Below are 25,474 nucleotides of genomic sequence, written 5' to 3' on the forward strand. Positions count from 1 at the left end.
AATTTGTAAAAAAGGCATCAAGTCGGTTCTATAGTCGAATGAAGAACATGATTAACAGAGCTAATTATTACTAAACGCTCAAATAGAGCTGCTTAAAAGTCACTTTTAGGCGAAATAGGGTATCAGGATGCTTCGTTGGCATAGTCCCCTCGTTCGGCCTATCTTAACGTAAACATTTAAACAAACACGCTTAACTGGAGATCGGAAAAGCTATGCGTCAAACAACTGTAACATTTTGTTTCAGTTTTAGAGCAACTTTAGAGCACTAAAATTGACTGAAAATGTCACTTTGTTTAGCTTTTGTAGACGCCATGATCATGGGCGAAACTACGATTTTTTGCCAGGGGGTGCACTACAGACAAATATTCATTAGCTCATCCATTCATCATTAGTCGCCCCATATCTTACCAGCAATACATTCAAATTCTAGGGGGTGCCTGGCAACCCCGGCACCCCCGGTAGTTTCGCCTATGGCCATGATTCTTCGGCTGAGTGGGTAGTTTATTCACATGATCATAAATGGCATGAATCTGGGACATTTCTTATTGACTTTTCGATAACTGAACATTTAATGCGATGGTCCAAGACGCTTTTTTGAACTTGTACATTCGTTTTCAACGAATTATAACTATTTCACAAATTAAATGTGGGCCGAATATTGAGGGCATTTTTTTCACTACGTACCCAAATCTTGGCTTATTAGTAAAGTGACGTCAACAACATCGATAGAGTGACGTCAATAACATTGTTGAGTATAAACCAGAAAGAACGAACAGGAAGAAAGATTGTATGTGTGGTAACTCCGCTAGCAATGATGGTTCTCCGTAGTTGCATGTCCGAAAGATCGTGAAACTATTGAGAACTTGAGCTACAGGTCCTAAGTCGTGGTAAAGGAGGAAGGTTGCGATGGCGGTTATTCATGGCCATCGTGTAAAGCAAAAATGGATAAACCCCAATGCCAAAGTGTCATGCGACCCGTGTCGAGGGCTGAATGGTTGAGAGGGTTCAAAACATGCTCAATCACGAACGGAGCCTGGGGTGCACCAGGTCGAACATCCCAGCTAGCAGCCCTTACTGCACTACGGTGGGGCACTGGTGCAGCGGACATTTATTTCCCTAGCTACTCATGGGACCAAAAATAAGTACAAATTCTACAAACAGAATACTCTGAGTCAGCTTGGCCTTACCGAAGACCAGCTTCACGGTAGTTCGCAGGAGAAGATGGAAATATCATGCCCCTCAACACCTACCTCCCTGAGCAGCACATGTTTCGACAAAGCTGATCCCGATCTACAACCCCCCTCATCGACCGACTCCAACCTGCTGGGCATGGAAGATAACAAAGATGATGGTATACGGATCGTCATCAACCTCCCAAGAATCTTTAACAAGTAGCAAAGGATCCGAAAATAACAAGAGTTCTACGGAAGCCAAGGGGGCTCCGAGTAAGAAATTCCCCTTCACACACACTCTCGCAGAGGAAGCAGCTTAGAACTCTCCGGGAGAAGGGAAAAGACCGGAATGAGGCCTTGTCCATAATCCTGAATAAGGAGAGCGAGCCCACTTCCTCAAAACGCTCGAGAAACGACCTAGACAAATCCGCCACAGAGGACCCCAAACAAAAAAGGGTGAAGCACCATCTGGATCTGAGAGAGCGCACCTAACAGTCCACAAAAAGTACACCTCAGAAAAACGTGTCTGGCCAACAAAACCCACCCATGAGGAAAACAGCTGGTATCAGCTACAGTGATACGGCCAAAAGCGTGAAGGTCGGGATAATACCCAAAGACTTTCCCATCGTCCAACACACTACAGCCCAGCTAGATCTTCTACAAAAAGCACTCCTTCTCCTATAGCAAAACGAACCAATAAAACCCAAGTTCAACAACCTCATCTACAAGTCCGGTTACATGGTTCTAATCTGTAAGGATCAAGAGGCTGCTGAGTGGTTAAAGAGAATGTCCCCATCCATGAAACCCTGGGAAGGTGCAGAGCTGATGGCAATGGACGAAGTGGCGACTCCACGTCCAGAGATGATCCGAGCATTCTTCCTACAAGACATTCATGTCGAATGGATCTTCACAGTAGAGGGTGCGTCGATGGAAAAGTTGAAGAAGCCCAAATACACCCTCAACTACCGATTTGGTGAAATCCAACTACATACTAGATTACAGATCAACCGACTGCCGATACCGCCAATCCGACTGCAAGGCCGACCCAAGAGCAATCTGAGGAGGCCTCCTGTTCGGGCAAGGTTCGGCTAACTGGAAGGCCGACCCAAGGAGAAATCTGAGGAAGCTTCCGGTTCGGGCGAGGTTAGGTAATCTCACCCCAAAAGCACCATAAAGGCTAGTCAGTCCGCCTCTAAAAGAAAAGCTCGAAGCTTACATGCGCCTCCCTGCTCTAGTGGTACCAAACCAAAGGTATCTAAACAGGGCAAATGGGTGCAAAAGGCGACAGTTTGAAGACAGAGGCGAAACTGGCGGGCCAGGTCGCTACAGGGAAGAGCAACAACCTCAACTGTAACACCAAACGACACCCTGATGATCCGCAACATCCAAAGCCGGATAGTCGTCGTCCGGAAAAAAGCGAGAACCCCGGAAATGGCGACTAAAGTTCTGCAAGTGAAAGTCCAACCATGCTGAGAGCGCCACGGGTGTGCTCTGTCGGAGGTTCACCAAAGAGAATCTAACTGTGGCCCTCATTCAAGAGCCATGGGTCAATAAATCCAGAATACAAGGTATTCCACAAGAATCATGTAAGTTGGTATACGATGACAGCCAGCTTTCTCCTAGAGCGGCTATTTTATTACATAACAACTGTAAATACTTTCCAATTTCAGAATTCTAAAAAAAGGGACATCGTAGCTGTCAGGATGGAGGTACCTTCCGCTAGAGGGAGTAGAGAGATCTTGATGGTCTCAGCATACTTCCCAGGTGACGTGGACGAAATCCCTCCTCCAGAAATAGCTGCGCTCGTAGCTTGCAGCCACCGACACAACATCCCCTTCGTCATAGGGTGTGACGCAAATGCACATCACACCGTATGGGGAAGTACAAATATAAACACCAGTAGTGAGTACCTGTTACAGTTTCTCTCTTTCAAGAACATTGACATTTGTAATGTTGGTGACAAGCCCACGTTTGAAAACTCCATTCGTCAGGAAGTTTTGGACTTGACTCTATGTAGTCGGTCTATCTCTGATAAAATAAAAAACTGGTATGTTTCTGAAGAAATATCAATGTCAGACCACAAACACATCATCTTCGAATGGGAAGGGGGTCTAACAATAGAGAAAACGTTTAAAGATCCTAAGAAAACTGATTGGGAATCCTACTCAGCTATCCTACAATCCGAAGAGTACATCATAGAAAGTCACATCAAGTCCATAACACAATTGGAAGATGCGTCCAAATCCATAAAAAACAAAATCCTTAACGCCTACCAAGAGAGCTGTCCAACTAAATCAGTTAGTTCGAGTAGAGACGTTCCATGGTGGAATACAACTTTTGAGAAGCTTAGGAAAACTGCGCGTAGGGAATTCAATCGTGCCAAGAGAACCGGCGATTGGAGCCTATACAGGAAGGCCCTGACGAACTACAACAAAGAAATAAGGTCAGCCAAACGGAAATTGTGGATTCTAATGTGTGAAAGCATAGAGAATACACCCGTAGTGGCCAGACTCCAAAAACTCTTTCAAAAGATCACTCCAAATGGTGTGGGTAGCCTCCGAAAGACGGATGGTTCGCACACTGTAGAGCCTAGCGATACACTGAGCGAATTGTTAAAGATCCACTTCCCTGATTCAATCCCTGAGTCGAGCATTGGTGACCAAGGCACTGGAATTGCTGTCTCAGATCCACAAGAGATCCAATCATGGGTTTCTGGATCTAAAAAAGACGCAATAAAGGTTGCAAAGGAAGCTTTTATTCGGGCCAGGATTGAGAGGGCTGTGAGATCTTTCGAGCCATTAAAGTTTCCTGGTATGGATGGAATATTCCCAGCTTTGATCCAAAAAGAGGAGAAAACACTGGTTCCACCCTTGGTTGAGATTTTTAGGGCGAGTCTGATTTTGGGGCATATACCCAACGATTGGCGTCAAATCCGGGCTGTCTTCATTCCGAAGGCAGGAAAGAGAGATAAAACCAACCCCAAAGCATTCAGGCCGATAAGTTTTTCATCTGTAATGTTCAAAATTATGGAAAAGGTACTATGCGAGTACATAAATCACAAATTTATGAAAGCAATGCCTTTGTCAAAAAACCAATTCGCTTATCAAAGTGGAAAATCTACGATCTCGGCACTACATACGGTAGTTCAAAAGATCGAAAAAACACTTAATGCAAAAGAAATTGCTCTTGTAGCATTTCTGGATATTGAGGGCGCATTCGATAACGCTTCTTATATGTCTATAGGGTCAGCAATGTTGAGGAGAAAATTCGACCCATGCATTGTTACCTGGCTACATGCTATGCTAGCTAATCGAAAAATCTCCTCTGAGCTTAGCGGTTTTTACATTACTGTTAAAGCAACAAGGGGGTGTCCGCAAGGCGGAGTTCTTTCTCTTTTATTGTGGTCACTGGTGGTGGATGAGCTTCTAGACAGCTTAGAGAGAAGAGGCTTCGAAGTGGTTGGATATACTGATGACGTTGTCATTATTGTACGAGGCAAATTCGAAAATGTTATCGTGGAAAGAATGCAATCTGCCCTAAATCACACTTTTTCCTGGTGTCAAAAGGAACAACTAGGCATAAATCCTACAAAAACTTCCATTATCCCTTTCACCAAACGGAGGAAGGTCCAACTGAAACCCCTTTTCTTGAATCAAACACAACTAGTTTATTCAAGCGAAGTAAAATATCTAGGTGTCGCACTCGACGAATAACTGAATTGGAACTCTCATCTCCAATCAGTTGTGCAGAAAGGTCTCTATACACTTTGGGTTTGTTCAAAAACCCTGGGTAAAAAATGGGGCCTAAAACCAAGTATGATCATGTGGATATATAAAACCATTGTCCGTCCCAGGACTACTTACGCTTCCCTTGTCTAGTGGCCTGAAACTAATGAGGCTGCTGCAAAGGCTAAGCTCAACAAAATCCAACGCACCGCTTGCATAGCCATCACTGGTGCAGTTCGTAGTACACCCACTTTGGCCCTAGACGCAATGCTTCACCTGCCCCGGTTAGATCAATTCATAAAGCTGGAAGTGGAAAAAAGTGCTCTAAGGTTAAAGAGAACAAAAACACTGCCGACAGGAGACCTTACGGGTCACCTCAGCATATTAAATGAATTTGCCGTAAATCCCACAATAGGAATTTGTAGTGACTGGATGGAACAACAAAATGGATCTCAACATCTTCACTACCCAACTAACAATTGCAAGTTACAAACAAGCAAGCTTGCTGAATTGTTGTTTAACAATGGTAATGATAGCTGAACTAAAATTATGCTCTACACATTACTGTTTAAATGATTTTTCAATTGAGAAAGTAGTCAATGTTCGACTTTCCTCGTCGGTATCAACAATGATAAATTAAAACACTTTTCAAAAGTTTAGCAAGAAATTTATTCGACAAGCATTGATTCCTTAACAAAAGAGTTTAACAAAACATTTGTCTGCATCTTATTAAGCTGATGTATCGATAAGCATATGCTCCTGAACAATGTGCTTTTCACTTGACAAATAAACGCCTTCAGCCCGTCATAGTTTGACTCGGAACTTTGTTCGGATTATGGGATAAATCATGGCTAAAACTGTTTAGACAACCAAATTATCAAAGAACCAATATTTTAAACAAATCACATAAAATAAATCAGAATAGAATTATGTAGTTTAACATTGAGTTGCAAGAGACGAAATCAACGTAAAACTGAGGCATTTATTTATTATTATTAGTCTGTAACAAGATATCTTGTACCTTGATTATTATATTTTTTATCCTCCGCAACAGTTCGATTGGATCGCTTGGATCAATGCATTTGACATTTCCGTGCTTGGATCAATGCATTTGACATTTCCGTGCTGTCGTGTTTACTGAATATTGTTCCCACAGTTACCTAGATAACCAAACAGCATTCATAAATCGACACATTCCAAGTATCCCTAAACATCCTTATGCACTATTTATTGAACATAATATCTAGATTCCATGACAAAAGCATAAATAAAAAAAATGCTCAACGGGTCTTTGACTGAGCATGAGTAGATTACCTGAACAGATGCAGTGAATGCACCATGTCCAAGACCATACCGCACCACATATTGTCAAACATTTTTAAAGATCGATATTTAATAATAAAAATAAAAACATATTCATATCACAATTAGTACGTCTGGAAACAATATATTCAATAAGTGTCAACACTTTTTGGCCGCTTTCGATACAAGTTTTCTCACCGTGCGATAAAAATACTGACAGCGAAATCAGAATGGAAAACACGTGTTTTTTTGCTGAACAGCTGTTGAAGTATGAGGCGTTGTTCAGTTGATAACCACGTGCTGTGCTAATTCACCACTGCTGAACACAAGTTCAGGAGTGATCATTATTGAATCATGGGAAGATTATGTTTTGCTTTGGGTACTGCATCTCACCATCTCTAGGATGGCGCAGATAGGAAGGCATGCGGCTGGCAATCGACAGGTCTCGAGTTTTAATCTGGATTTAGGTAATTTTATATGTAATTCTTATTTCAAAATAGGTGTTCTTAACATGAGAGCAAATAATTACTCTCGTGAGAGTTCAACGTTCAAGCATTTTATTTATTTTCAGTCATTTTTGCCAAAGCTTAATAACAACTTTCCTGTATACTGTAAAACGCTTTGAACAATAAAAAAATTAAGTTGGTGCACAACATGATGCTTAATAACTTCTCCAAATTTGTGTGAACAAAAGCCGAACATAGGTTGTACGTGAAAATAATTCAAATGTTATTCAACATTATGCTGATTTAATTCGTCATAATGGTGCCTGTTAAATGAGTGATTGTTAGTTGGGTAATAACTGGACACTGCCCCTGCAGATACCATCTATAAAAGATCGGATCAATCCAAACCTCAAATTGCCGCTTCTGTGACGAGGAGAGGGAAACATCAGAACACATCCTCTGCTATTGCAGTGCACTCACCCAACGTAGGTTCAAAGCTCTCAGCAAGCCCTTTTTAGGGCCTGCTGACATATGGATCTTATCTCCCAAGGACGTGGTTGGCATTATAAAGCTAGTCTCGCCAGAGTGGGGGAGTCACATACTGTAACTCAAAATCTCTATTCATCAATAATAGATGGTCTTGAGTTCAGTCGATACCAAGATATCTCAGTGACAAACATGTTACTGAAATAACTTGCGTACCTCACAGCAAAAGGGTATATCACAATAGTTCTAAGATCTGGACGCAGTGATCTTCACCCGAAAAACGAGAGAGAATGTGTGGTGACTGTAAAAATATAACACAAATGTAGGGTTGCGTTGTTTTCGTTACTCAATTCGATCATCAAACGATCAAATCTGACTGTACATGTCAATGGTTGCTCCTCCGTGATTGATCTGAGCTGGTACCAATTGCACAGAGATCCAACTATATAAGGGCTGGGACGCTCCACTTATTCTCAAAGGAGAGATCGAGAACTTCTTTTCTCGATCAGCCTAGATAGCTGTGTAGTGTTGGTAGCGATTGTCTCAATTGGCTAAGAATAACATTACGGACCGCCTGTTCCGGTGGTAAGAGTCCACCAACAGGTGACCCCCTAATTCATGGTGTGACGCGGCTTCATGCTAACCGTGCCTAGGAATGAATTACTAGGGGGGTCTAATAAAAACCTAACCGCTAACGGAGCCTGTGGAGTACCAGGGCGCCCTACACAGTATGTTGCCCTTACTGCGCTAACCGGAGCAATGGTGCAGTGGGCCTTGTGTTTCTCCGAGACAATCGGCTGTCCTTCTTTAGTCTAACTTGAGGCTAAATAAGAGCGGAATTATGAAGATGTTGTTAATTAGTTTAAACTTTTACCTATATGGTTTCGCATTATGCGATTTACACAGTGTATGCTGTGCTTTTGGAGTTTTCCAATTGATACCGATCTGGTTTTGTTGCTGTTGTTCTTTGTTGTGCTGTTGCGAAGAGTTAAATCTTGCCTAGTTTGGGTAGTGGCTACGGTTAGGATAGCTCAGATCAATCTTCAGCATAAAAGAACAGCAACAATCAATATTTGCAGACTTATGCAAAATGGTTCAGCCCAAGTGACCTTGGTCCAAGAACCTTACTTCCGTAAGGGGAATTTCTATCCAGGAAACCTTGTGAACCCGTTGTTTGCTACTTTCAGTAAACATGAAATGGCAAACTCGCGTGTCATGCCTCGAGCCTGTGTGCTTGCCAACAATACAATAGTTGCTACACTCATCTCTGAACTAACCACCAGGGATGTATGTGCTATCACAATTAATGTATCTGTTGGAATCCTCAACAGGAAATACGTTTATTGTTCGGTTTATTTACCGCATGATGAACCATCCTCTACGGATGCTTTCAAACAAGTCATCGCATACTGTACTTCAAAAGGCCTTCCTCTAATTGTTGGCAGTGATGCTAATGCTCACCATATCATCTGGGGCAGCTCCGACATTAACTTGAGAGGCTCCAGTTTGGTGGAGTATTTAAGTAGTACAGATCTTGCATTACTTAACATAGGCAACCACCCAACCTTCATGGTATCTGCTAGAGAGGAAGTGTTAGACATAACGCTTTGCTCTAGTAGAATTAGTCACGAGCTGACCAATTGGCATGTGTCAGAGAAGAATCTTTATCTGACCATCGCTACATCTTTTTTGAACATGTGAATTTTACTTCGTAAACATTGCGTTTCAGGAATCCCCGGTCAACAAACTGGGATCTTTTTACTGATTTTGTTGCGGCAAAATTTCATGGATACTCACCATCCATTGACACTCCAAGTGATTTAGATGATGCCGTTGATACTACAACGACCTTCATCATGGAAGCTTTTGAAGAAGCATGCCCTCTACGCAGAGCCGTAGCGTGGTTCCACGACGCCCTTGGCAAGCATCCTGATTTGCGCCCCATAGTAATGTCTATTGTTTTCATTTTTATAAAATTTCTCCAAAAGTTGTTTTGTTTTGATATTTTGGTGACATTTTTTGAGAAAAAATATTTTTTTCTCGAAATTTTCATATTTGTTTCGAATGTCCATTAAAAACTGTTTTGAAAGTATTGTATTTAATTTGTTGTATTTTCAACGTTATATTTTTTGAGATATTTAGACATTCATCTGTTTATTTCTACCAAACTGTTTCACGTGTTTTATTAGGAATACATTCAGTTTTTTATACCACTTTTCAACGCAACTTCAATAGCTTTTTTAACAGCATACTTCCTAAAGTTTATAACTATCCTGGAGTCCTCTAAGAAGCCTCACATGATCCATTCTTATACAGGGTGCGTGCGGTAATTTTACACTAACCTTCAAACAGGAATATTTCATCAAAGGGTTGCAATAAAAATATAAATCCCACATCATCAAACCATATTTCTAGTGAACTGTAAAAAATATAAACCATTAATAATCAAACACTAGCGCGCCCAATAACATTTCGGGTTCTACTATTTGTTGTGTAAAATCAATAAATTGTAATGTGTAAAAGCCCGATAATGGTACACGAGACGTAATGATACAGATATGCTTTAAAAATTATAATTTAAATAATTTTGACGTGGTGATTTTAACACATTATCGAGTATCATCAATAGAAACTGGTTGTTTTTTCGATACATTAAGTCTAGGGTACAACTTTTTTTTAGCAAGCATTGGATCACTTAGCGGTTTTCAACAAAGATGTTCCGCATAGAATTCCCTATAATAATACTAAAAATAATGGTTATTGAACACTTCCAGTGCCATCTAGTGGCAGGAATGAGAACCATGTGAAAAGAGAGACTTCGCCAAAAAGTGCCGTGGCGCAATCCAAAGTGCACTTTTTTATTGTGTCATTTACCTGAATGTCGTTCACCCGAAAATAACATTGACGTGAACGCATAATTTATTTAAATTTGATATTGTCTATCCGCTTGGAATCAAGACAGACATTGAATCGAAAACATTGAATAATTACATCAAACCGTACGATATTTAAAAAAATTTTGTTCGATATAGGTCATTTCATGTGACAGATCCGTGTATGCATTTGTTCACAAAGGTTGAACAACAGCTGCTAAAACGGACCAGTCATCTGTCGAAGAATCGAAAAATCAGCTGCTTTAAAACGTCAAATGGAAAAGCCCATTTGGTTCGGTTTGCAGTGACAGTTTGTGACAGGTTCGCTTTGGCATTAAGTAGCACGCTATTAGCCAGTTGACTTCTCTCAAAAGAGACACATCACAAGCAACAAAGGAGGTGCAGCGATTACTATGTATCCAGAGAAGAGAAGGTCATCTCCGGAGTCAGAAATTGATAAATATTTCATGCTGTTGGTTGCGACACCTAGCGGTTGAAATCACACTTTTTACACGAAAAATTTCAACCGAAATAGCAAAGTGTTTCGGAGGCAGGTACACGTACGATTGTTACTAACCCAAAATAGAAACTGTTTGATGGTAGATCTTTTTGAAGTGTTCACGGACTCGAAGTTACACCTCGAAAATCGCAATGGAAGGCTTAAAAATCTTTAGATTCGTGGTGCACGATGTTTATCCTATTTTTTTACGTTGGGACACACCTATGTGGATTGTCGCAACAAATGTAGGTTGCGACATTGTCATTATTGTTGCGAGATGCCTGAAATTTGATTCAGTGTTCCAAATATTTTCCTTTTTTTAAAAAATTGGCTTATCTTTCTACATAAAGAAATATATTTTGCTTCGAAGTTGAGGTCAATTTCTACTTCATATTCTGTGAATTATATTTTGACTTCGTGAAATTACGATCAATTCTCAAATGTCTCTCTAAAGCAGTCAGCAATCGAAACATTCTAATCAATGGGTTAGCTCTAAGTTAAAATTCGCTGAAATAAAAAAATAAACAAGATTTAATTTATCGATAATTTGCATTTTACCCTTGCAGTTTAAACCATACCTCTATATGTTTACTCTGCATATTTCTTGATATCAGTTGAGTTATATTTTTATGGAATACTTTTGGACACTCTTAGTTTTTAACATACCTTATTATGTTTTTTGATACGTCATGATTGTGTTGATGTTGCAAATTTAACGTACTGGGCCTCATCGCAGCGGGGTTGGTTAGTTGCAGGATTAAAATAACGATGGTATAAACATGCATTCCATCCGAAATTACTGTTCATTGATTTTCCTTCATCATATAGACACCAGCAACACATCGTATGTTTTCTCTACTTGTAGTAAAAAACGAAACATGACGATCGATAATGTTTAAATCAGGCTATTTCTTTTAACACGATCTGGAGTACTGGAAACAAAAAATAATGTTAAAGTATTATCAAAATAATATATGTAATTTAAGCTTACAGTATGTCTAGTTTGAAGCAAATGTTCCATATGGTTTATATTGGCTATGTGATGAAAGAAGTGAATGCTTCGTTATGATGACTATTTCAACAAATCTTAAAACATACCATATGTGGATGCTTTATGATTGGAAATTGTCTGGTTGCGTCAATGACCGGTGGAAGGTAAAATAAATCAATACAATTTTAGCTTTCATTCGATTCTGCATTTCTAGTAGTTATTTTAAATGCTTATTCTTCGATAGCACTAATGAAATCATTTCTCACAGTTGTATACACTTTTAAGACCAGAGTAGTATCACGCAAAACATCAGCTACTATACTGCCCATTGCTTTAGGTTCGTCGTCATCATCGTAAATAAACCTTCTGATATGTGTCATTTATGGTTGCTCCAAAATACTCCTTGATCAGGGTACTGTCGTACTTACACATAAGCTTGAATGTTATTGTAATAGATTGCCATTGGACTATAATCAATTGGGTTTCTGAATATGTTTTGTGTGCTATATAGCATAACGATAAACGGTATTATTTTTTCACTTTTCACAACAGCAGTAAGGATATTGACATACGAAGAACGCAAAAATGTCTCACTTTGAATCTGATCTTATAGGAACTGCCTGCAAGACGTAGGAAGCATTTTCCCATAGTAAACGTAGAATATGAATGAACTCATCAGAACATGACAACTACATTGATGTTTGTTCTTCTCATACTAAACATCCACGTGCTGACTCACATCATTGAACGGTAGACTGGAATGTGTAGGTTGAATTTCAAGTTTGTGTGGAAGTATGTCGTTGTATAGATGTGTTGATTAGCAGAATATACGTCACAAACTTCATGAAAGATACCGAATCTAAAAGTAGACGTCAAAAATTATATTGCAAGTGAAAGAAAGGGCAAACTTAGGCCTGAAGTACACAGGGTCAAATATTTTACTAGGAAAGAACACAAGAAACAACATCTGTTTGACACTAATGAAAATTCTATCGAGTCAAACAAGATGTTTGAGCATTGTTTTCTTTTCGAACAAATATTTGACCCTGTGCACTAACAGCTTTACACTACATTTATGTTTAATGTGTACTAATATATTGTACGTTTATGATAATAAAAATTCTCAAAGATTTTTATTTATCAAAAACAATGACTTTGTTTATAAAAGTAAACAAAACACGTTTATGAAACACGAAAATTGTTTTAAAATAAAATGATTAACTATTTTTCATCAGTTTGTGAACTGTGCATAATTTGTCTTTTTTCATGATTTAAGGATACGGTTGCAAAAGTTAAAAGGTTGCCACCTGGTATATATCAACATTTTAAAGGATGCTGGGTCATTAGGCCGAATGGTCATTAGGCCGAATGGTCATCAGGACGAATTGAAAGTTAGCCGTTGTTTTTACCTTTTCCAACAATTTTTACCAAAAACTAGTTTAACAATAAAACTAGAAAGAATAGCCTATGTTTTAAACACGGAAAAATTTATGAATTGAATATCAGCAGTTTCAGCGTCAAAAACTATTTTAGCAATGATTCTAGAAAGAACAGCCTATATTTAAAAGAAGGAAAATGCAAAATGGTCATTTGCTGCGGAAGCTCTCAGTTTATAACTGTGGAAGTTTTCATAGAACACTAAGCTGAGAAGCAGGCTTTGTCTCAGTGGGGACGTAACGGCAAGAAGAAGACCCAATGACCATTCGGCCTGATGATCATTCGGCCTAATGACCATTCGGCCTAATGACCATTCGACCTAATGACCATTCGGCCTAATGACCATTCGGCCTAATGACCTTCGGCCGAATGGCCTGACACCATTTTAAAGGCTGGGACTGGCCTTGCTTCAGTCCAATTTTCAGTTCCACATGAAATTAATATTTTTGGTTAAAGCGACGGTCTAGCGAATACGGAATCGCGGGTTCCAGTACCACCAGAAGGCGATTTCTTCCACAAATTCATCTCTCAATTTGTCAATTAGAAACATTCTGTGCCATCTAATTAAATACAAGTTTTTCCGTATGTTTCAGACATAACAGCAAATCTGGCAAACGCCAGTAAAGGGCAATGTATAACATTGCATTTTTTTCAAGAGTTTAAAATATTTTGGTTGAACTTACATTCACGGAAAGATGCTATTGTCATATTTTAGTTGGTTTCACAATACACTATTTTGATAAGTAAATATTTATTTATTCATTTGTGGTCAATTATTCGTAGACCTGTTATAAACCAATGAAAAAGATGTACTCATTTTGCATGTATCACAACTGGAAAAATGGCATTTAGAATGTGTCACAACTAGAAGAAATTAAAATAACTTTGTTATCTTTTAGAATGTTGAGCATAAAACGTAAACGTGAACAAGTTTTACTTTCGAAATTTCACTCACAAATATCCTAGTTAGTAACAGCTATACAAAAAAAGAAATGAATTGAAACACCCAAAACAGTTTTTTTTCTTTAATTTCTCGTGTAGCTGTACCGTTACCTTCAATACGTACCTACTGGATTCACAGGACTTGTTGATTGCTTCTTTCTGCGCATGTCTAGTAAGTCGATCTGCCTTAACGTGGCTATGGAAGTGAAATCTATTAATGTGTTTTGGACTGATATCATTATATAGAATGTATGCGTTCATCACCGGTTAGTGTGATAGAGAGGATGACATATTTCATCATGCCATCCTTCTTCGATACGATGTGTTTTTCACAAATCCGTCTTTGCGAGTATGTGGATTTCTCTCAAAGTGGGCAAAGGAGTTGCGTGATGTTTCAGTTTTGAAAATGTTTTTATTTTAATCCTAATAGTCAAAATATGTTTACATTGGTAGACATCCTGATAATGGTGTGATAGATTTTTGGAATGTGCAGTGATGGATATCAATCAGAATAGTGAGTATAAGCATTTGAAAAGCCGACTCAAGTGGCTTTACATTGACCTACGTTAATTAACAAAGGGGCGATTCTACTGATTGTGCATAATATAATGACTGAAATGACACATTACATCAACAAGGCACAACAATTATTTGTTATTCATTGATATTGTAATTTGATCCGTTTGAATGTGAAACGTTTATTTCAAATACCCTAATTGTTGTACCCAATCGATTCTAGGATTAGAGGAGTGAGTGTTCCAGTTAGTTGCCAGAAATTCTCTTTATATACGGGTTATATGCATCGAGCAGCATTGAGGGCCCATATAGCCGAGGCGGTAAACGCACGGGTATTCAGCATGACCATGCTGAGGGTGACGGGTTCGATTCCCGGTCGGTCCAGGATCTTTTCGTAAAGGAAATTTTCTTGACTTCCTTGGGCATAGAGTATCTTCGTGCCTGCCACACGATATACGCATGCAAAATGGTCATTGGCAGAGGAAGCTCTCAGTTAATAACTGTGGAAGTGCTCATAGAACACTAAGCTGAGAAGCAGGCTTTGTCCCAATGAGGACGTTACGCCAAGAAAAAGAAAAGAAAGATGCATCGAGCAAAAAATATATGGGGTCTCAGTTATCAATAGCAATTAAAAAATCAAATTGGTATTGATTTTTGAGAGATTCATAACTTTTTATGCAAGCAAAGTTCATATTTTTTCTTCGATGCAACTTTGTTATTACCCTGAAAACACACTAAATCCACATCTTGCTCACAGATCGAAATATGTGGAGTACAGACATGATGGGATAAACCGTGCAGAGCATATCAGATTGACATATTAAAACATGGCTTTTCCACTAAGTTATATGTATAAAAGTGAATTTGTGGAGTACTGGGCAAAAAAAAAATAGTAAATTCAGCTATAAAAATCACAATCTGGGTAAAAATATTATTTTAGCGATTTATGAATATTTGGTCATATGCTACACATATGATTTCTTTTTATTTGAGGTATTTTCGAAATTTAAATAAACAAACTTTGAACAAAACATTATAAACTGAATGAAATAACAAGGGCAATGTTAGGCGTTTATCGGTGCATGGAGATTTCTGTCCCAATTTATAAAATTGATTCCTATTCGTAAAAACACGCTTCGGCCAGATGTACAATCTACTATGATCGATTTGGTGTCCGGCGATTTGGCCGAATGCCGTTTGGCCGAACGCCATTTGGCCGAATGCCATCTGGCCGAATGGGTCGTTTGGTCGAATGCCGTTTGGCCGAATTATGACCAAAAGAATTCAGATGAAATTGCTTACACTCTGGCTACCAATATGATCATCAGAAATATTTCCTTCTTTTAATCATAGGCTTTTCTTTCTAGTTTTAACATTCACGCATTAGCTGGCGCTGAAGCTGCCAATATTTCATCAAAGATTTTTTCTTCTTTGTATCATAGGCTGTTCTATCAAGTTACAGTGAGGATTCGCTCGTTGGGTCACGACTGCGCCCCGATTAGCGAATCGTGTTCGTTCGTTGGGGCAACTGACAACTGATCAAAATGCTCTAGACACACGCAAGTGACGAGAAATACGTCACGAAACACTCACATACTTGCGCAAACGGTCTGTATACAGGAGCTGCGATGCGACGACGGTCAGACGTCAAACTCGCTTTGACATCGATTTTGACATTGACAGTGCTTTTTAGTTGGGTTTTGCCCCAGCTAGCGAACATCCAACCATCGAGACAGCCCATCTAATGAGCCGCCAACGAACGAATCGGGACTGTATACTGATGCGGGGAAAAGTGGCATGATCACTTAAGTTCATCATTCATTTTTCGGCCAAACGGCATTCGGCCAAATGACATTCGGCCAAATGACCCTTTCGGTCAAATGGCGTTCGGCCCAGCGGCATTCGGCCCAATGGCGTTCGGCCAAATGACCCGGAACCGATCGATTTGCCGAGAGAATAAGTTGCCCTTCATTGACAAAATAGTCAAAACGTTGTTGAACTCGGTTTTGCTAAAAAGTTCTCTGAGGTTTCATATGTATAGCCACATCCACATGTATAGTTTTGATTTTTTTTAAATTTGCATTTTTCAAGAAATATCTTAAAAGTGCCATTTCATCATAACTTTGTTCAACGTTCAATAAGTGCCTATGTTTTAAAGACTTTTCAAGCATTAAAAGGGTGACAAAGGGTGGCAGATTTGTTTTCTTCATCAAGAAGGGTTTTTGTAGGCCAACTTGCTTGAAACTAGGTTGTACAACGCAGTTTGATTAAGGACTGTTCATTAAAGAAAGTGGACACCTGTTTTTCAATAGAAAATATTTATTTTCGAATACATTCATAAGTTTATTTTTATTTAATACAATCAACATACATGTGGCCGAATTCACGTGAGTTTGAACATTTACTTCGCATTTCTGAAGAATGCTTGGACTTTCCTCTTGATACCTCCCATTAGATTTTGCACAACTTTCTCCGTAACATTTCGTTGTGCCGCAGACCAAATTTTCTTGAAGCAATCAACAGAGCTTGCTTCACTTCCATCTTTCTTGAGATGCCGCCTTATTATTGTCCAGTATCTTTTCACAGGACGCAGTTCAGGGAAGTTTTGTGGATTTTGCCATTTTTCGACAAAATCGACTTTTTTTGTCTTGAGCATCTCTATAACTATGAAAATTTAAAATGTTCATTGAAAGCGTAGTCGATGGAAATTTCGCAAGTGTTACGTCTGTTTATCTGTGCATGACAGTTCAAAAATTAGTTGTCTAAAAATAGTGTTTTACGAGAACGGTCCTACCTTCGCGAAAGATTAACCAAACGAGCCCATATTTGTATCAATGGTGTACATGAACATATATAAGGTCGACAAACAGTCAATTTTTTTTCATTTTTTATGCACTCTTTGAGAAGTTACAGCTTGTCGAATTTTTTTGTGAGAGAAAAAAAAGTTGCCTATCCCAAACATTTCGGTCACTCCTGTATATTGTATACACTTGCAATTCTGTTAAATGTTCTTTGATTTTTCCTTATATTTATGGGTCATTCCGCGCCAAGTGACCGACCGCTTGCAATCGACCATCACGGATTTGAACCAAATTTGGCTGAAACATTTATTTAGATGGTAAAAGAAAAAATCCAAATTTTGGTGCCGATCGGATGACCCCTCGGCCCGTGGCAGCACCCCTCGTTTTGGCCGATATGAAAATTATCCTCTCTTTCTTTTATTTTTATCATTGAAACGATTGCACATACACATTTTCGACGTTCGGCTTTTTTAAAGGAAATCGTTCAGGGAATCCAGAAAAAATATTTTTTTTTTTGATACAGTGTTGCCAGATATCATATTTTTCAATTTTAAAACTAAAAATCGATTTTTCTCAAAATACTTATATTTTGATTTTGATTTGATCCAATAGCCTCTGCCCAGCAACTCCTATCCCTACCTCCACGCGGTACCGGCCGGAAACTATGAGCAACCTTAGGGAAGATCGGGTAACCAACCCCGGTGGGAACTTTGGTCGTAGGCTGACAGGGAAGGGGGGGGTTTGCTTCGGTAAACCTGAGCGTCTGTTCTCCAGGAGGAGCGGCTCACAACAGCGTCTGATCCCCATGTTGGGGGCGGCTGATCTACGTCCGAGTGCCAGGGAAGGACTCTAAGCTCAAGTGTGCACTATGGTCCTCCGGAAAGTAGTTGGATGGTGTCAGGCCCTACGAGCCAGCCGTAAAAAACCATTGTAACGGAAAATCAGCAACAGAATACGAACCGAGACCAACGGCAACGACCCCAGCGAACAAAAAGGACTTGCGATTGGAAACTCGGTACGTGGAACTGCCGATCTCTCAACTTCGCCGCATACTCGCCGATCTACTGAAGGACCGCGGGTTCGGCATCGTAGCGCTGCAGGAGGTGTGTTGGACAGGATCCATGGTGCGAACGTTTAGAGGTAATCATACCATCTACCAGAGCTGCGGCAACACACGCGAGCTGGGAACAGCTTTCATCGTGATGGGTGATATGCAGAGGCGCGTGATCGGTTGATGGCCGATCGACGAAAGAATGTGCAGGTTGAGGATCAAAGGCCGATTCTTCAACTTCAGCATAATAAACGTGCACAGCCCACACTCCGGAAGTACTGATAATGACAAGGACGCATTTTACGCACAGCTTGAACGCGAGTGCGATCGCTGCCCATGCCACGACGTCAAGATCATCATAGGTGATTTGAACGCTCAGGTAGGCCAGGAGGAGGAATTCAGACCGACGATTGGTAAGTTCAGCGCCCACCAGCTGACGAACGAAAACGGCCTACGACTCATTGATTTCGCCGCCTCCAAAAATATGGCCATACGTAGCACCTTTTTCCAACACAGCCTCCCTTATCGTTACACCTGGAGATCACCACAGCAGACGGAATCTCAAATCGACCACGTTCTGATTGACGGACGGCACTTCTCCGACATTATCGACGTCAGGACCTATCGTGGTGCCAACATCGACTCCGACCACTATCTGGTGATGGTCAAACTGCGCCCAAAATTCTCCGTCATCAACAATGTACGATACCGGCGACCGCCACGGTACAACCTAGAGCGACTGAAGCAACCGGATGTCGCCTCAGCATACGCGCAGAATCTCGAGGCCGCGTTGCCAGACGAGGGCGAGCTCGATGAGGCCCCTCTAGAGGACTGCTGGAGTGCAGTGAAAGCAGCCATCAACGACGCAGCCGAGAGCACCATCGGGTACGTGGAACGGAATCAACGGAACGAATGGTTCGACGAAGAGTGCAGAACGGTTTTGGAGGAGAAGAATGCAGCGAGGGCGGTAATGCTGCAGCAAGGGACTCGACAGAACGTGGAACGTTATAAACAGAAGCGGAAACAGCAGACCCGCCTCTTTCGGGAGAAAAAGCGCCGCCTGGAAGAAGCGGAGTGTGAAGAAATGGAACTGCTGTGCCGTTCCCAAGAAAAACGGAAGTTCTATCAGAAGCTCAACGCATCCCGCAACGGCTTCGTGCCGCGAGCCGAAATATGCAGGGATAAAGACGGAGGCCTCTTGACGGACGGACGTGAGGTGATCGAAAGGTGGAAGCAGCACTTCGATCAGCACCTGAACGGCGTGGAGAACGTAGGCACGGGAGCCCACGGCAACGGAGGAAACGACGACGCCAGTGCAGCGGAGGACGGAATTGAACCAACTCCCACGCTGAGGGAAGTTAAGGATGCCATTTACCAGCTCAAAACCAACAAAGCAGCTGGTAAGGATTGTATCGCAGCTGAACTCATCAAGATGGGCCCAGAAAAGTTGGCCACCTGTCTGCATCGGCTGATAGTCAGATCTGGGAAACCGAACAGCTATCGGAGGAGTGGAAGGAAGGGGTAATCTGCCCCATTCACAAGAAAGGCGACCATTTGGAATGTGAGAACTTCAGGGCGATCACTATTTTGAATGCTGCCTACAAAGCGTTATCCCAGATCATCTTCCGTCGTTTGTCACCTAAAACAAATGAGTTCGTGGGAAGTTATCAAGCCGGCTTCATCGACGGCCGGTCGACAACGGACCAGATCTTTACCGTACGGCAAATCCTCCAGAAATGCCATGAATACCAGGTCCCAACTGCTGGGGCTGCAAAACGGTGAGTCGATAAGGAGAGCATCCAATATAGCTCTGGTCCTCACAAGTTCCTACCTCATGCTTCCACGGGTCAAGCGATGACAAAGACCGCCAGCTAAGAGTTGTGTGCTTAGCTGGTAGTGCATCCTGGGCACTGTTGTCCTTCTGACTTCAGCTAGATTGAGGAGGTACGATCCGAGTGTCTGTTCACCAAGGAGGTGCGGCTCAAACAGCGTCTGTTCTGGCATCCAGCGGCTGAGTAAGAAACGCTGCACCACGCCCAGCTAGATCCAAGGTGGTAGCCCCATCAGCGTGGTCGTCCCAGTGTTGGTTGGGACGTTAAACAGAACTGGCACGATGGCCCTCCGGCGAGACAGGAGTGTTGGCGTAGGCCCAATAAGCCACCCGTAAAAATCCCCATTGCGAATAACATAGGAGGAAATACGACTCGATACAATCGGCAAAGACCCACGCGACGAAATAAGGACTACGATTGGAAACTTGGAACATGGAATTGCAAGTCACAAGGTTTCGCAGGATGTGACAGGATAATCTACGACGAACTACATCCCCGCAACTTCGACATCGTGGCGTTGCAGGAACTTTGTTGGACTGGACAGAAAGTGTGGAAAAGCGGGCATCGAGCGGCTACCTTCTACCAAAGCTGTGGCACCACCAATGAACTGGGAACAGGATTTATAGTGTTGGGCAAGATGCGACAACGTGTGATCGGGTGGCAGCCGATCAACGCAAGGATGTGCATGTTGAGAGTTAAGGGCCGTTTCTTCAACTACAGCATCATCAACGTCCACTGCCCACACGAAGGGAGACCCGATGACGAGAAAGAAGCGTTCTACGCGCAGTTAGAGCAAACATACGATGGTTGCTCGCCGCGTGACGTGAAAATCGTTATCGGCGACATGAACGCGCAGGTAGGAAGGGAGGAAATATACAGACCGGTAATCGGGCGAAACAGCCTGCACGCCGTATCGAATGATAACGGCCAGCGATGCGTAAACTTTGCAGCCTCCCGTGGTATGGTAGTCCGAAGCACCTTCTTCCCCCGCAAAGATATCCACAAAGCCACCTGGAGATCACCCGACCATCAAACAGAAAACCAAATCGACCACGTTCTAATCGACGGTAAATTCTTCTCATATATAACCAACGTCCGCACATACCGCAGTGCGAATATAGATTCGGATCACTACTTAGTCGCTGTATGCATGCGCTCAAAACTTTCGACAGTTATCACCACGCGTCGAAGTCGAACGCCGCGGCTCAACATCGAGCAACTTCGTAACGTAGAAGTGGCTCAAGACTACGCGCAGCAGTTAGCAGTGGCCCTACCAACGGAAGAGCAGCTTGGCGCAGCTACACTTGAAGATGGCTGGAGGGACATCCGATCCGCCATAGGTAGTACCTCGGCTACAGCACTAGGTTTCGCGGCTCCGAATCACATAAACGACTGGTACGACGGCGAATGTGAACAGTTGAAAAACGAGAAGAATGCAGCATGGGCGAGAATGCTGCAACACCGTACGAGAGCGAATGAGGCACGTTACAAACAGGCGCGGAACAGGCAGAACTCAGTCTTCCGGATGAAGAAGCGCCAGCAGGAAGAACGAGATCGCGAAGCGATGGAAGAGCTGTACCGCGCTAAGGACACACGAAAGTTCTACGAGAAGCTGAACCGCTCGCGCAGAGGCTTTGTGCCACAAGCCGACATGTGCCGAGATAATCACGGGAATATTCTCACGAGCGAGCGTGAGGTGGTCGAGAGGTGGCGGCAGCATTACGATGAGCACCTCAATGGCGACGTTGCAAGTAGCGAAGGTGGCGTGGTAACAGATCAAGGAGTATGTGCACAGGACGAAAGACTTCCGGCCCCTGGCCTTCAAGAGATTGAGGAGGAGGTTGGCCGGTTGAAAAACAACAAAGCCGCTGGAGCAGATCAACTACCAAGCGAGCTTCTAAAATACGGTGGAGAAGCACTGGTGAGAGCACTACACTGGGTCATTACCAAGATTTGGGAGGAGGAAGTACTACCGGAGGAATGGATGGAAGGTATCGTGTGTCCCATCTACAAAAAAGGCGACAAGTTGGATTGCGGGAACTACCGCGCGATCACACTACTGAGCGCTGCCTACAAGATACTCTCTCAAATTTTATGCCGCCGTCTATCACCGATTGCAAGAGAGTTCGTGGGGCAATATCAGGCTGGATTTATGGGTGAACGCGCTACAACGGACCAGATGTTCGCCATCCGCCAGGTGTTGCAGAAATGCCGCGAATACAACGTGCCCACACATCACTTGTTCACCGATTTCAAATCGGCGTATGATATAATCGATCGAGAACAGCTATGGCAGATTATGCACGAATACGGATTCCCGGATAAACTGATACGGTTGATCAAGGCGACGATGGATCGAGTGATGTGCGTAGTTCGAGTATCAGGGACACTCTCGAGTCCCTTCGAATCTCGCAGAGGGTTACGGCAAGGTGATGGTCTTTCGTGCTTGCTGTTCAACATTGCTTTGGAGGGTGTAATAAGAAGAGCGGGGATAAACACGAGTGGGACGATTTTCACGAAGTCCGTTCAGCTGCTTGGTTTCGCCGATGATATTGATATTATTGTTCGTAAATTTGAGACGATGGCGGAAACGTACATCCGACTAAAGAGTGAAGCCAGGCGAATCGGATTAGTCATTAATGTGTCGAAAACAAAGTACATGATGGCAAAGGGCTCCAGGGAGGAATCACCGCGCCCGCCACCCCGAATTCATATCGACGGTGATGAAATCGAGGCGGTTGAAGAATTCGTGTACTTGGGCTCACTGGTGACCGCCGACAACGACACCAGCAGAAAAATTCAGAGGCGCATTGTGGCAGGAAATCGTTCTTACTTTGGACTCCGCAGAACTCTACGATCGAATAAAGTTCGCCGTAACACGAAGTTAACCATCTACAAAACGCTGATTAGACCGGTCGTCCTCTATGGGCACGAAACATGGACCCTACGTGCAGAGGACCAACGCGCCCTTGGAGTTTTCGAACGGAAGGTGTTGCGTACCATCTACGGCGGAGTGCAGATGGGAGACGGGACTTGGAGAAGGCGAATGAACCACGAGCTGCATCAGCTGCTGAGAGAAAAAACCATCGTCCATACCGTGAAACTCGGGAGGCTACGGTGGGCGGGTCACGTCATCAGGATGTCGGATAGCAACCCGACTAAAATGGTTCTCGAGAGTCATCCGACCGGTACAAGAAGACGTGGAGCGCAGCGAGCTAGGTGGGTCGACCAAGTGGAGGACGATCTGCGGACCCTACGCAGAGTGGGGAACTGGAGACAAACAGCCATGGACCGAGTGGAATGGAGGCGGCTACTATGTACAGCAGAGGCCACCCCGGCCTTAGCTAGACCGGTTCCGGTTCTACCAGGTCCCAACGCATCACCTGTTCATCGACTTCAGAGCGGCATACGACAGTATCGACCGCGCAGAGCTATGGAGAATCATGGACGAAAACGGCTTTCCTGGGAAGCTGACTAGACTGATTAAAGCAACGATGGACGGCGTGCAAAACTGCGTAAGGGTTTCGGGAGAACTATCTAGTCCATTCGAATCTCGCCGGGGACTGCGACAAGGTGATGGACTCTCATGTCTACTCTTCAACATCGCTTTGGAAGGTGTGATGCGACGAGCCGGGCTCAACAGCCGGGGAACGATTTTCACAAAATCCGGACAATTTGTGTGCTTTGCGGACGACATGGACATTATTGCCAGAACATTTGGAACGGTGGCAGAGCTGTACTCCCGCCTGAAACGCGAAGCAGCAAAGGTCGGACTGGTGGTGAATGCCTCAAAAACAAAGTACATGCTGGTAGGCGGAACCGAAAACGACCGGATCTGTCTGGGTAGTAATGTTACAATAGACGGGGATACTTTCGAGGTGGTGGAGGAATTCGTCTACCTCGGATCCTTACTGACGGCTGACAACAACGTGAGCCGTGAAATTCGGAGGCGCATCATCAGCGGAAGTCGGGCCTACTACGGGCTCCAAAAGAAACTGCGGTCGAAAAAGATTCACCCACGCACCAAATGCACCATGTACAAAACGCTAATAAGACCGGTAATCCTCTACGGTCACGAGACATGGACCATGCTTGAGGAGGACCTGCAAGCACTTGGAGTTTTCGAGCGACGCGTGCTAAGAACGATCTTCGGCGGTGTGCAGGAGAACGGCGTGTGGCGGAGAAGAATGAACCACGAGCTCGCTGCATTTTACGGCGAACCCAGCATCCTGAAGGTGGCCAAAGCTGGAAGGATACGGTGGGCAGGGCATGTTGCAAGAATGCCGGACAACAACCCTGCAAAGCTGGTGTTTGCAACTGATCCGGTTGGCACAAGAAGGGTTGGAGCGCAGAGAGCACGATGGGCGGACCAGGTGGAGCGTGACTTGGCGAGCTTCGGGCACGACCGAGGATGGAGAGCGGCAGCCACGAACCGTGTATTATGGAGAAATATTGTTGATTCAGTTTTATCTTAAATTTGATGTAATACTAAATAAATGAATGAATGATTTTAAAAATTTTGATTCCATCGTGTTTATCAGACGTTTTTCGATCGAAAAAGCTTAACTCTCCAAGGTAATTTGCGTCGTTCCTGAGATATAGCGTTTTTAAGAAAAAATATTCATGTTTTTCATGTATCAAAGTATCACATAAAATCAGGTGCAGTTTATAAATTTCGCAAAAAAAAAATATTCGATGCCATATAAAGACGTTTTGTGTTGATTTGAACAATATCGAGTATAAAAAGGATTTAAAAAATTGTGACAGTGTTGCCAGTTTACCTTTTTTATTACAACATGAAACCGAAAAACTGCCGGAGCCGGTACTGGGAAACAAACTAATGACCTTCCCCTTTGAATCGATTGTACAACCACTTGCGCCACGGGTTCGGAAAATTTTCTTAGATATTTTTCAAATGCCATTTCGGTTGTGAAGACTTGTAATAATAGATGTACATAAAATAAGGAACGCATAGGAGAACATTGTGTAAAATGCGCAGGTGGAGTCTCGAGTGGGGTAAAATAGCCCAACACATAAAATCATTTCTTAAAGTAACCTGATCTGTTGCCTACTGTTGCTGAACGGTTCGAAAGCATAACAGATGAATCCATTGGAGTTCTTTTGAATTTCAAGTGTAAATTGATTACTTCCGGTATTACTGCTGACTCGTGAGTTTACCTGGTGACTTTGTTATCAACCATGTGATTTATGTTGACATGTGCCTATGCCTGTACTATGTGGCTCAATTTTGTATGGAAAAAATACAAGTCAAAAACTGTTATGGACCCACCTCTCTTTTCGTTCTGTAAAACGACACGATGCTCTGGTAAAGTTTTCAGCTAAATCCGATAAAATTTTAATGGTGCTACACTTACTTTAAATTTGCATGAGAGTTAATATG

General features: G+C 42.5%; 3 protein-coding genes across 6 annotated transcripts in view; 2 read left to right on the forward strand and 1 right to left on the reverse strand.

Moving 5' to 3' along the window:
* The window catches only part of LOC109403689 (uncharacterized), a 93,551-nt gene extending 81,356 nt beyond the window's left edge, over positions 1-12,195 (reverse strand). Inside the window, exons 1-3 of one of the 4 annotated variants that reach the window (XM_019676519.3) lie at positions 11,602-12,195; positions 11,495-11,538; positions 11,170-11,435 (exon numbers count right to left, since the gene is read on the reverse strand). In XM_019676519.3, coding sequence (XP_019532064.2) covers positions 11,170-11,288 — 119 coding nt within the window. In that variant the 5' untranslated portion in view covers positions 11,289-11,435; positions 11,495-11,538; positions 11,602-12,195. Of the gene's footprint in view, positions 1-11,169; positions 11,436-11,494 lie in introns of all 4 variants that reach the window. The other 3 variants (XM_019676521.3, XM_019676520.3, XM_019676518.3) reach the window with 3 other exon arrangements.
* Positions 12,196-14,217: 2,022 nt separating this feature from the next.
* LOC109403694 (hepatocyte nuclear factor 4-gamma) overlaps positions 14,218-25,474 on the forward strand; it is a 135,198-nt gene continuing 123,941 nt past the window's right edge. Inside the window, exon 1 of the mRNA XM_029854083.2 lies at positions 14,218-14,387. Within this exon, the coding sequence (XP_029709943.2) occupies positions 14,369-14,387 (19 nt within the window). The 5' untranslated portion in view covers positions 14,218-14,368. The remainder of the gene's footprint in view (positions 14,388-25,474) is intronic.
* Positions 14,394-23,853, forward strand: LOC134288053 (uncharacterized). Its single transcript, XM_062851734.1, has 2 exons — positions 14,394-19,993; positions 23,442-23,853. The coding sequence occupies exon 1, from the start codon at positions 18,444-18,446 to the stop codon at positions 19,764-19,766; it is 1,323 nt and encodes a 440-aa protein (XP_062707718.1). The 5' UTR covers positions 14,394-18,443; the 3' UTR covers positions 19,767-19,993; positions 23,442-23,853.

This window comes from Aedes albopictus, chromosome 2 (assembly GCF_035046485.1).
Source record: "Aedes albopictus strain Foshan chromosome 2, AalbF5, whole genome shotgun sequence".
Classification (NCBI taxonomy): domain Eukaryota; kingdom Metazoa; phylum Arthropoda; class Insecta; order Diptera; family Culicidae; genus Aedes; species Aedes albopictus.

Excerpts from the sequence above, each read along its gene's own strand:
- LOC134288053 (XM_062851734.1), top strand. The coding sequence starts at position 18,444 with ATGTGCAGGTTGAGGATCAAAGGCCGATTCTTCAACTTCAGCATAATA.